The sequence below is a fragment of the Muntiacus reevesi genome, chromosome 22 (genome assembly GCF_963930625.1).
Source record: "Muntiacus reevesi chromosome 22, mMunRee1.1, whole genome shotgun sequence".
Lineage (NCBI taxonomy): Eukaryota > Metazoa > Chordata > Mammalia > Artiodactyla > Cervidae > Muntiacus > Muntiacus reevesi.
The window spans coordinates 1,629,934-1,642,905 of record NC_089270.1 but is presented as its reverse complement, the minus strand read 5'-3'; the positions used below and the strand labels follow the sequence as shown (position 1 = coordinate 1,642,905).

The window sequence follows — 12,972 nt, the reverse complement described above, 5'->3', positions numbered from 1 at the left end:
CTGATCTCCTTTAGGGTGGACTGGTTGGATCTCCTTGCAGTCCAAGGAACTCTCAAGAGTCTTCTCCAACACCACAGTTCAAAAGCATCAATTCTTCGGCGCTCAACTTTCTTCACAGTCCAACTCTCACATCCATACATGACTACTGGAAAAACCATAGTCTTGACTAGACGGACCTTTGTCGGCAAAGTAATGTCTCTGCTTTTTAATATGCTGTCTAGGTTGGTCATAACTCCTTGGTCTTCAAAGGAGAAAGCATCTTATAATTTCATGGCTGCAATCACCATCTGCAGTGATTTTGGAGCCCCCAAAAATAAAGTCTGACACTGTTTCCACTGTTTCCCCATCTATTTACCATGAAGTGATGGGACCAGATGCCATGATTTTAGTTTTCTGAATGTTGAGCTTTAAGCCAACTTTTTCACTCTCCTCTATCACTTTCATCAAGAGGCTCTTTAGTTCCTCTTCACTTTTTGCCATAAGGGTGGTATCATCTGCATATCTGAGGTTATTGATATTTCTCCTGGCAATCTTGATTCCAGCTTGATTATTCTTGATTCCAGCCTGATTCCACTAAGGTTAAACCACAACAATTCAGTAACAGAACGATAACTATAATAAATACCCAGCATGTTTCTAAATGATCCACGGGAAAAATAAATACAATGGAAACTGGAAATATTTTGAACTGAGTATAAATGAAAATACAAGTTGCTAAAAAAAATAAACAAGTTGCTAAAAACTGTGGAATACAGCGAAAGCAGTGACCAGGGGAAATGTAATACCTCTGAAGGTATGAATTAGGATGAAGGGAGATGAGACTTCATTGATCCAAGTGCTCATCTTAAGATGCTAGGGAAAGAACTGCAAATTAAGCCCAAAGAAAATGGAAGGAAATAATAAAAGAGCAGAATCAATGAAATGAAAAACAGACAAAAATCATCAATGCCAATAGTTCTTTTAAATAGTAACAAGACTGATAAACCCACAGCATGACTGACTAAGAAAACGTAAATTGCTAAAATCTGGAGTCAGAGATGAGCATCACCATAGATCTCTAGGATGTTAAACAGATGAGATACCATGAAGAGTTTATGGAGGTAATACCTGTGGCAGCTTAGATGAAATGGATCAAGTCCTTCAAACACACAGCTTCCTAAAACTGAAGAAACAAAAGCGGAACAGCCTTGTGTCACTTAAATAGACTGAATCTGTAATTAAAGGTCTTTTCACAAAGGAAATTACAGTCTCAGCTGATTCCCTGGTGAACTCTTCCTAACGTCTAAGAAAGACACACCAACATCCTACAGACTCAGGAAACAGAATAGGAATGTTCCCTAACTCAGTTTACGAGACTGAAACGCGAGAAAAACGAGGCATGAAGGAAAATGACAGATCGCTCTCGAACGCAGAGGCAAAAATCCTAAAAGAATAAATAAAAAATATACCCAAGTGCAATTACAGGAATATAAGATTGCTTGACATTAAAAAAATAATTCACCATAGCAGACCAAACAAACAAACAAACAAAACCCCATATAATCATCTCAACAGAAGCAAAAAAAGCATATGACAAAATTCAACACCGACTCATGATACCACCACCCGCAAACCAGGAGTAGAGGGGTTTCCTCAGTCTGACCGAGGTGTGTCCGGACGGCCCGCAGCCAGCTCTGCACTTGATGAGGCGCTGAGTGCTGTCCCTGAGGAGGGCCCATCGGGCAAGCTGCTCACTATCATTCCTGCAGTTCCCGCTGCTACAGGAGGTGCCCAGTGCAGCCGGGCAATAAAATGAAGACTAGAAAAGTTGGAAAAGAAGAAATTAAACTGGCCCTACCCACAGATGACAGATGGTGTATGTAGAAGACCCTAGGGGGCCTTCAGAAAACAGCTTAATCAGGAAGTCGACAATCTCAGGAGACAAAGTATGAAGCATCTGTTGTATTCCTGTGTGTTTTCAACAAATGGAAAAGCCGATTAAGAAAACCTGCTGAGTTGAATTATGTCTCCCCCCAAAAATAAGTTCACCAAAAAATGTTGAAGTCCTAATCCCCAGATTGTGTGAATGTGACCTCATTTAGAAAGAGGATCTTTGCAGGTGTAATCTAAGGTGATGTCCTGCTGCATTAGGGTGAACCCCAGATCCAGTGACCAGTGTCCTTATAAGAAAAGGGCAAGAGACAGACACGAGAGAGAACACCATGTGGAGACAGGCCAGGACCGGAGTGACGTGTGGATAAGTCAGGGACACCAAGGACCGCCAGTGACCACGGGGAGCTGGGAGCGCAGCACGGAAGAGCTTTCTCTTCACAACCTCTAGAAGGAACCAGTTCTGCTGACACCTGAATTCTAGATGTACATCTTCCAGAACCTGGAGAATACATTTCTAAGCCATGTAGTTTGTGGCACTTTGTTATGGGAGCCCCAGAAAACTAATGCATCACTTTACTTCAGTTGCTCAGTCGTGTCCGACTCTTTGTGACCCCATGGACTGCAGCACGCCAGGCCTCCCTGTCTATCATCAACTCCCAGAGTTTACTCAAACTCATGCCCATCGAGTCAGTGATGCCATCCAACCATCTCATCCTCTGTTGTCCCCTTCTCCTTCCACCTCCAGTCTTTCCCAGCATCAGGGTCTTTTCCAATGAGTCAGCTCTTCACATCAGGTGGCCAAAGTATTGGAGTTTCAGCTTCAGCATCAGTCCTTCCAATGAATATTCAGAACTGATTTCCTTTAGGATGAACTGGTTGGATCTCCAAGGGACTCTCAAGAGTCTTCTCCAACACCACAGTTCAAAGGCATCAATTCTTCGGCACTCAGCTTTCTTTATGGTCCAACTCTCACATCCATACGTGACCACTGGAAAAACCATAGCTTTGACTAGATGGACCTTTGTTGGCAAAGTGATGTCTCTGCTTTTTGACATGCTGTCTAGGTTGGTCATAACTTTTCTTCCAAGGAGCAAGTGTCTTTTAATTTCATGGCTGCAGTCACCATCTGCAGTGATTTTGGAGCCCAGAAAAATAAAGTCTGACACTGTTTCCACTGTCTCCCCATCTATTTCCCATGAAGTGATGGGACCAGATGCCATGATCTTGGTTTTCTGAATGTTGAGCTTTAAGCCAACTTTTTCACTCTCCTCTTTCACTTTCATTAAGAGGCTCTTTAGTTCTTCTTCACTTTCTGCCATAAGGGTGGTGTCATCTGCATATCTGAGGTTATTGATATTTCTCCTGGCAATCTTGATTCTAGCTTGTGCTTCTTCCAGCCCAGCGTGTCTTATGATGTACTCTGCATATAAGTTAAACAAGCAGGGTGACAATATACAGCCTTGACGTACTCTTTTCCCAATTTGGAACCAGTCTGTTGTTCCATATCCAGTTCTAACTGTTGCTTCTTGACCTGCATACAGGTTTCTCAGGAAGGAGGTAAGATGGTCTGGTATTCCCAACTCTTTTTTTTTTTTTAATTTTTTTATTTTTTAGACACACTGAAACCATAATCACAGAAAATCAACTCTTGAAGAATGATCCACACAGTCAAAGGCTTTTGCATAGTCAATGAAGCAGATGTTTTTCTGGAACTCTCTTGCTTTTTCTATGATAACAGTGGATGTTGGCAATTTGATCTCTGGTCCCTCTGCCTTTTCTAAATCCAGCTTGAACATCTGGAAGTTCTCGATTCATGTGTGCTGAGGCCTGGCTTGAAGAATTTTGAGCATTATCTTGCTAGCCTGTGAAATGAGCACAATTGTGTGGTAGTTTGAACATTCTTTGGCACTGCCCTTCTGTGGGATTGGGATGAAAACTTGGAAAACCACTAGGCCATTCAGATATGACCTTAAAAAAACATCCCTTACGATTATATTATTGGAGGTGACAAAATAGATTCAAGGGATTAGATCTGGCAGACAGGGTGCCTGAAGAACTACTGGGCGGAGGTTCCTAACACTGCAGGTGGTGGTGACCAAAACCATCCCCAAGAGAAAGAAATGCTAAAAGGAAAATGGTCGTCTCAGGAGGCCTTACAAAGAGCTGAGAAAAGAGAAGTGAAAGGCAAAGGAGAAGAGGAAAGATATATCCATCTGAATGCAGAGTTCCAAAGAATAGCAAGGAGGTAAGAAAGACTTCCTCATTGAAGTGCAAAGAAAAAGAGGAAAACAATAGAATGGGAAAGATTAGCGATCTCTTTAAGAAAATCAGCGATATCAAGGGAACATTTCATACAAAGATGGGCACAATAAAGGACAGAAACCGTATGGACCTAACAGAAGCAGAAGAGATTAAGAAGAGGTGGTGATAATACACAGAACTGTACAAAAAAAGATCTTCATGACCCAGATAACCACGGAGGTGTGATCACTCACCTATAACCAGACATCCTGGACTCCAAAGTCAAATGGCTTCAGAAGCATCACTACAAACAAAGCAGGTGGAGGTGATGGAATTCCAGCTGAGCTACTTCAAACCCTGAAAGATGATGCTGTCAAAGTGCTGCACCCAATATGCCAGCCAATTGGAAAACGCAGCAGTGGCCGCAGGACTGGAAAAGGTCAGTTTTCATTTCTCGTAGTTTCTGCTTATTTGTCATTGAGTCCACAGGTATTCCCTTCCAGAGTTTCTAGTCAGCTGTTACTTGTATCCTGGGTATTGTTCATTTCAGACACTGTTTTTCTCCCTCTGGATTTGGATCTTTTTTTGCAGCTTCCAGCTCTTCATTGCGTTTACACTTTCCTTTATGTGTTTGAGCAGAGTCATGAGATTTTAACAGATGTTCTAAGGTTCTTGTCCGCAGACTCGCCATCTTTGGCTCCGATTCTCTTGCTTGTTTGATGTTTCTTCTGCTCGTGGCTCACAGCCCCTCCTTGGCACGGCCTGGGCCCTGACACTTTGAGCTGTGCTTCGTCACGCGGGACGGTGTTCAGTGCGGGCGGGCTCTCTGCTGGCCGGCAGTGAGGTTAACACTCAGGCCCGCTCTGCTCCTTTCAAGGCTTGTGCCAGACTTAGGTTCCATCCAGGGGCAGCTCAGACCCGGCGGGGGACTCCACGCACGGCCGTGTGTCCCCCGGTCTCCGCCCTGGGTGGTGCAAACTCCCCCGGGGCTCATGGGATTTACGCCTCTGCAGCCCCCTCCTGTCTGGGAGCTCCAGGCCCCCCGCCCAGTGCCGGGCCCGGAAGCTGCCTCCAGGCAGGAAGCGGGGGCCCTTCCCTCAGGAAACACAGCTCTGCGCTGCTCTCCCTGCCCAGACAGCGTCCGGAGTCACAGCCCCGGCTCAGCACGCTCAGCCCGCGGCCGACGCCGCACGGGGCCCACCTGCCTGCCCCGTGCCCACAATCCTCTGCCACGCGTCCCGCTTGGAGAGCGAGTCCTTCAGAGCTCAGACCGTTCGGAACTTCTTCCCGGCCTGCACGGCTGTTTCCTCCAGCACTGGATGAACAGGAGCAGTGCCTGCCTGTGATCGTGAAGACGAAGCAGGAAGTCACCTCCATTCTGTCGTTCTCTGCGATGACTTAGAGGTTTGGTGTTGAAGACAGTAAAACAGTATGAACTGGGCAGGTTTTTCTTCTCCTTAAAAAAAGAGCGCATTAATGAAATTGAGAACTGCCACATTTTGGTTTAATGCGATGAGTATGTAGGTGGCAGGTTTCAATAAAGGCCCCCTTTGCTGCTTCTCTTCCAGCCACAGTCACTTTGCTTTGTCTACAGATCACTCACTTACCCCTGTAGCCGGCAGGAGGCCCTCCGCGGCTGAGCATCGACCTCGCTGGGCACATGGGGGGCTCCCCCCGCGGTAGCTGCGGTGATCGGGAGAGGACCCGGCCTCACCCTGGGGCCTCCGCCTCCTGGGGCCTGAATCCACCCTCTTTCTTATTCCCGAGACACCCCCTTGAGGGACGAGGAATACTAGGGGTGGTCCTGCAGGTCAGCTGGCTTCCAGGAGGCCGAGACGTGCAAGGACCAGAACCGCCGGGCAGAGTGGGTGTGGAAGGTGGGGGGCACCCAGAGAACGGGGCACAGGCTGGTCTGAGCCTGAGTGGACGCTGGCCCCGCCCCGTCCGGCCCTGGTGGGGGTCCAGGGACGCAGTGGGGTCTGTGCCTCTCTGAGGACCCCAGCCGTGGTCACGGCTCAGCCTGCTTCCCCCTTTGTTGGACCATTCGATGCCCAGGAAAGCCCAGCCCGCTGCTCGACCAAACCCCCCGCCTGCTGCCCTCGCCTGCTCCCTGCAACTGCCGACCCCTCCTGGACCCCGGCCCCCAGTCAGGGCCGCCCCAGCAGCAGAGCCATGCAGGCCCCTCCCCAGCCCCGGCCGCCCTCACCTGCCCCCCGGCCTGGTCTGGGGCTGAGACCAGGGTCCCGTCTGCACGGCCCATGAGGGGGAGGCTTCCCACGGTGACCACGGCCCTGCCTGCCTCCTCAGCCCGCTCCCTGGGCGCCCCGGGGGGCGTCAGACACCGCCAGGGCCAGTCCCCCTACCTCGCCAGCGAAGAGCCAGACCGAGGCGGGCTCTTACCCTGTCCCCTCCCTCAGGGACGCGCGTGGAAGCCGCTTCCCCCGGGGCCGGAGCAGCAGGAGCTAGAGTGCGCTAGGGGGTGAGGGAAGCCCGGCCACGAGCAGACAGCAGCTTCCTGCTGACGGGGCTCAAGGAAGGGCCGCTGGGACTCCTCACTGCACTGGGGCCTGGGCCGCTCACCTGCGCCCCGTCAGACGTTTACAGTCTCCGTCGCTGTGTCAGAGCCCCATCCCCCGGCCGCGGGGAAGCCCACATCCGTCTGCTGTGCCCCCCGCCCTGCTCCTCCGCCCCCCGAGCTCCCGCACTCACCGCGGCCCCCCGATAGCGCCGGGGGCCGGCCGGGCGGTGCTGGCCCGTGGAGGCGCGGGCCCGGCTGGCGGGAGGGCAGGAGGATACCGGCGCTGTGACGGCGCAGGCGCCCCCGCTCCCCCGCCGACCCCCGACCCCGGCACAAAGCAACCAGACCAGGTCTCCTGCTGTACTAATGTATTCCATCTTTCAAAAAGAAAGACATGATTTTAATATTACTTAACAATATGTTAAAAAAGTCGCCAGGCAGGCTCCGTGTTAATACAGTTGTACACTCTACAGACTTCATGGTGTGAGTACTGGTGGGTGTTTGCTCGGAACGGTCTCGTTCTGCGGGGGTCTTACACAAGCTGGCTACAAGTCGGGGGTCAGACACGGACGCGCGACGTGTACACTCTGGACAGTGGGCTGTGGAGGACGGCGGGCCTGCCCGCCCGGGCCCTCGGGCGGACGCGGGCGGAGCTGAGCGGAGACCCCCAGGGGCAGGTGGCAGGACGGGGCGAGACGCAGAGGGCCGGCGGCGCAGGGGCGGCTCATCCGGCCGGCTCACGCACAGACAACACGCACGCGAGCTCACAGCGCGGCCGAGCAGCAGGTTCTCGTCGGAGGGGCCGGGCCGGCCACCGCGCGGCCCCCTCCAGCATCCTCGTTCAGTGGGCAGCAAAGGTGGCTTTTTTCAAGCTGAAATTGGACCAGTTGATGGACAGTCTCTGTCGGGTCTGCCTGGCAGAATCCAAACAGAACCTGGAAGACAAGAAGCCGCAGAGTCATGGCGGGGACCGGAACACCTCTGCCGCTGGGGGGGACGGGCCCCCTCGGGACACTGGCCAGAGCCCCGGACACCCCTGCGGTTCTGTGTCCTTCTCCTCGCGGTCCTCAGGGAAAGTGCCCAGCCTGGCCCGGCTCTGCCACGGCCCCCAGCCTGCCCTCCCTTACCCACGAGTCATGAGGGTGTGACGTGAAACACGGCTCTGCACAGCACTGCACCCCGCCACGCCCTCGGGGCGCCCCCGGCCTCCAGGCCCCTTGGCTCTGCACTGGCTCCCCGGTCCCCAGGCAGTGACGGCCAAGTTCTGCACTCAATGAGAGAAGGAATATTTTCTTTCAAAAGCCTTCGCATCACTTCTGAAATGCTCTCCCTTCCCACACTGATGAGGTAGCGGAAATCTGAATTAAAGCAGAAAATGGTACAGCTGTCCCCTGTCCAACAGGGGCAGCGTTTCCGCCTCCTCTGAGGTTAATCTCGGAGCTGCGGCCCAGAGGGCCAGCCTGCCCCTGGGCAAAGGGCTGCACCATCTCCCAGAACCCAAACCCCAAGTCCAGCGAGGCCGCCTTTTAGAGCTTCTGGAAGCTTCCACCTCTGCTGCCTCCCCCAGCACGCGTGTGCCCCACCTTCATACGCAGCCCAGGGCGTTCGGCGGCTCCAGGCCTGAACCCAAGCAAGGCTCAGGGGCACTGCAGAAGCGGGCCCGCCTCCTCCCCCCACACCACCTCCCTCAGGCGTGGCCCACGCGTCACGCAGGCACGCCCACGTGTGTGTGCGACACCCGTGTGCAACCATCATGTAAAAGCCTGGGCACCCAGCCCCGGCCGCAGCCAGCCCGGCCTGGTCACCACAGGCCCTCGCGGTTCTCTGCAGGGTCGGGACCTCCCAGGCGTCCTCAGGGGCGGGGGCTGACCGCACACACAGGCGCGCGGCGCCTCTCCACTCGGCCTCATCCCTCGCCACCGTGTGCGCGGTCCTGCCGCGAGGCCGCACCACGCCGGGCGGACAGGGCCCTGGGGGGCGCTCCTGGGACATGGCGGGGCTGGGCGCGGGTTCCTGGGGGCACAGGACTGGCTGTCACGAGCTCAGTGGATCGGCAAGCTCTTTTCCATGGGGGCACCTGATGCTCCGCTCCTTGCCTGCGGCGGGGCTGGGCCCCGGCCACTCCCAGCGCCAGCTGGTTGAGGTCCCCACGGGGAACCAGTCACAAGGTTTCTGGGACATCGACTGCTTCGTCTGCCCACCTGTGAAGAGGTCTGTCTGTCTGTCCATAACACACTTCCTCCCTTCAGATCTCAGGCCCGCCTCCCGTCCTGTCCCTCTGCCGGTCCAAACCCACCGTGCGCGCGGGACCCGTGCGATGGCGGGCTTTGCTCCACACGTGCTCCCACACTCCTCCCGCTTTGGAAGATGCTCCACCTACGTTTCTCTCTCTTCTGGTGAATTCCTTTTTTCAGGCTAAAGATATTTCCTTCCACTGCTTACTGGTTGTCTTCTTTTTAAATTAATTATAAATGGGTGCTTAGATCTTAGCAAGGTTTTGTCTGAACCCACTGAAATGATCACATGGCTCTTCTTTCATATATTAATGTAGGAAAAAACTTTTCCTAATAGTAATTCAATCCTGGAATAAGCCAGTTTGGTAACATGCCACTTTTTAAAAACATACTGTTGTTATTTGAAATATGAGTATCTTGATGATTTTCACATCTAACATTCATGAGAGAAACAAATCTGCGATTCTTCATCTTCTTCTGGTATTAGTTTTAGCAGGTTTTGGTATCAATATTGCATTTCTTTTGTAACATGAAGTGGGGCGACTTCCCTGGAGGTCAAGCAGTTAACACTCTGCCCTTCCACAGATGGGCGTGTAGGTCTGATCCCTGGTCAATCAGGGTCTTAGATCCCACATGCTGTGGGGCAGAGCTAAACAAATAAATAAAAAGGAAAAAACAAACCAAACAAACAAAAACACAAATTGGGAGCATGCTCCTTGCTGTCTCATTGCAGTCCTCTGGTAGCATCTGTGAGACCGAACCATCTTTCTTTGAAAGTCCTGGAGAACTCACGGTGAAACTCTCAGAACGCGGTTTTCTCACGGGGAAGACGTGGAACTACTGCTTCAGGCTAATAGTTATTGGACCACTCAGGCTATTTTTTTTACTGAGTTAATTCGTGTTTTCTTTAAATTTTAAAATGAATTGTTGTACACTGATCCCGTCTCTGGCGTTGTGGCCTCCTTTTCACTTACATGTCCACAAAATCAGAGAAGCTCTTCATGTTACAGAGAATTTCACACACACACAGGAGTGGGACAGAGTGCCGTCACCCAGCCTGGATGGCCACCGACACCCTCCTTCTTCTCTAGTCTAATCAGGATGTTTTGGGGTGTCTTTTGGCTATTTTTCTTGACTAGTCTCTCAAAGGTTTATTTAATGTTTCCAAAGACTCAAATTTTGGCTTTGCTGATCTCTGGTTCCTATTTCATTATTTCTCTTATGTATCACCTCCTTTGTTTCACTTTCTTTGCGTTTATTCTATTGTTGTTTTTCCAATTTCTCAAATGAAATCGGTAACTCACTAATGCTCAGGTTTTTACTACCCAACTCCAGCATTTAAAGCTTCAGTGGAAGTGCTCTCGAGAGCAAACCTTTTTTCTTGGAGCGCTGCTTTTTACAATGTCTGTTTTCTGTGGTACACCACAGCGCCTCACTCACACCTGTGTGCCTTTGCATCTTCGCTGCCACGTGGCGATCACGGGACATTGCTCACCCACTCCCCGTGGAGGAGTCTGCATCCCTAACCCCACCCTCCCGCCCCGCCCGGGCCAACCACCAGCTTGCTCTCAGGTCTGTGATTCTGTTTTTGTCTCACAGACAGGTTCACTTCTGTGACACTTCAGACTCTACACATAACATCATGTGACACTGGTCTTTATCTGGCTGACTCACTCAGTAGGGTACTCTCTAGGTCCATCCATGTTGCTGTGAATGGCGCTGTTTCAGTGTTTTTAAGGCTGCTTAATATTCCTTCGTGTCTGACTCTTTCTGACCCCATGGACTGCAGCACGCCAGGCCTCCCTGTCCATCAGCAATTCCCGGAGCCTACTCAAACTCATGTCCATTGAGTCGGTGATGGCATCCAACCATCTCATCCTCTGTCGTCCCCTTCTCCTCCCATCTTCAATCTTTCCCAGCATCAGGGTCTTTTCCAGTGAGTCAGTTCTTCCCATCAGGTGGCCCATCAGGAGCTTCAGCTTCAGCATCAGTCCTTCCAATGAATATTCAGGACTGATTCCTTTAGGATGGACCGGTTGGATCTCCTTGCTAGCGAAGGGACTCTCAAGAGTCTCCTCCAGCACCACAGCTCAAAAGCATCAATTCTTTGGCGCTCAGCTTTCTTTAGAGTCCAACTCTCACATCCATACATGACCACTGGAAAAATCATAGCTTTGACTAGATGAACCTTTGTCAGTAAAATAATGTCTCTGCTTTTAAAATATGCTGTCTAGGTTGGTCATGAGTTTTCTTCCAAGGAGCAAGTGTCTTTTAATTTCAAGGCTGCAGTCCCTGTCTGCAGTGATTTTGGAGCCCCCAAGATAAAGCCTCTCACTGTTTCCACTGTTTCCCCATCTATTTGCCATGAAGTGATGGGACCGGATGCCCTGACCTTAGTTTTCTGAATGTTGAGCCTTAAGCCAACGTTTTCACTCTCCTCTTTCACTTTCATCAAGAGGCTAATCTTTAGTTCTCCACTCTCTGCCATAAGGGCGGTGTCATATGCATATCTGAGGTTATTGACTTTTCTCCTGGCAATCTTGACTCCAGCTTGTGCTTCATCCAGTCCGGCATTTCTCATGATGTACTCTGCACAGAAGTTATACAGCCTTGACGCACTCCTTTTCCTATTCGGAACCAGTCTGTTGTTCCCTGTTCAGTTCTAACTGTCACTTCCTCACCTGCATACAGGTTTCTCAAAAGGCAGATCAGATGGTCTGTTATTCTCATCTCTTCAAGGATTTTCCACAGTTGTTGTGATGCACACAGTCAAAGGCTTTGGCATAATCAATAAAGCAGAAGTAGAAGTTTTTCTGGAACTCTCTTGCTTTTTCCATGATCCAACAGATGTTGGCAATTTGATCTCTGGTTCCTCTGCCTTTTCTAAATCCAACTTGAACATCCCAAAGTTCACAGTTCACATACTGTTGAAGCCTGGCTTGGAGAATTTTGAGCCTCCCTTTGCTAGCCTGTGAGATGAGTGCAACTGTGCAGTAGTTTGAGCATTCTTTGGCATTGCCTTTCTTTGGGACTGGAATGAAAACTGACCTTTTCCAGTCCTGTGGCCACTGCTGAGTCTTCCAAATTTGCTGGCATGCTGAATGCAACACTTTCACAGCATCATCTTTAGGACCTGAAATAGCTCAGCTGGAATTCCATCACCTCCACTAGCTTTGTTCATTGTGATGCTTCCTAAGGCCCACTTGACTTTGCATTCCAGGATGTTTGGTTTGAGGTGAGTGATCACACCGTCATGGTTATCTGGGTGGTGAAGATCTTTTTTGTACCATTCTTCTGTGTATTCTTGCCACTTCTTCTTAGTATCTTCTGCTTCTGTTAGGTCCATACGCTTTCTGTCCTTTATTGGGCCCATTTATTGTGTCTAATTCTCTCTAAAGCCCAAATTGCTTTTTGTATCTTGAGGCTGTTTCATTAGACACGTAGGTTTGAAATTCCTATTTCTTGCTAACAAACGGAACATTTTATCATTAGGCAGCAAACTTCAAGTATCCCTTGTGTCATCCGAGAATAACACAGCTGCAACAGCTGTCTGTCTCTCTCTGTATCTCCACCTCTGTTTTCTAAGAAGACGGTTTTCTTCACTTTTTTTCGCACCGGCTCTTCGTGGCTCTGCCGGCTGCTCTCCAGCTGCAGTGAGCGGGCTGCTCCTCGCGGCGACGCCCCTTCCTGGGGAGCCTGGGCTCAGGCCAGCTGCCCTCTGCAGGCAGGACCTCCCCAGACCAGGGGCGAACGCGCGTCTCCTGCACTGACAGGCGGGTTCTTCACCACCGAGCCACCGGGAAGCCCCCCAGCCTCTCTTTCCGTTACAGTTCAGGTTATTTTCTTGTATATAGCATGTATATGTATTTACGTGTATATACATTAAAAAAATTTAACACAGTCTGACAAACTATTCTTTCTGCCTACTGCCTATGATGGTTATTGAGACAACTGGACTTCTATCATCTTTCTAAAATCTGTCTATTGTACTTTCTCTACACTTGTTTCTCTCTTTGAGTTTTGACTTTTCCCCTCCTACTGATTAGCAGTTTATACATTTTATTTCTATTACTTTAGCGTTTGCTCTTAAAATTGTGTCCTGCCCAT

General features: G+C 50.4%; 1 protein-coding gene across 6 annotated transcripts in view; it reads right to left on the bottom strand.

The window, feature by feature from the left end:
- Positions 1-6,984: 6,984 nt before the first annotated feature.
- The window catches only part of LOC136152956 (protein FAM193A-like), a 200,687-nt gene continuing 194,699 nt past the window's right edge, over positions 6,985-12,972 (bottom strand). For all 6 annotated transcript variants that reach the window (XM_065914528.1, XM_065914527.1, XM_065914530.1 and 3 more), the window contains one exon: positions 6,985-7,566. In XM_065914528.1, the coding sequence (XP_065770600.1) occupies positions 7,473-7,566 (94 nt within the window). In that variant the 3' untranslated portion in view covers positions 6,985-7,472. The remainder of the gene's footprint in view (positions 7,567-12,972) is intronic.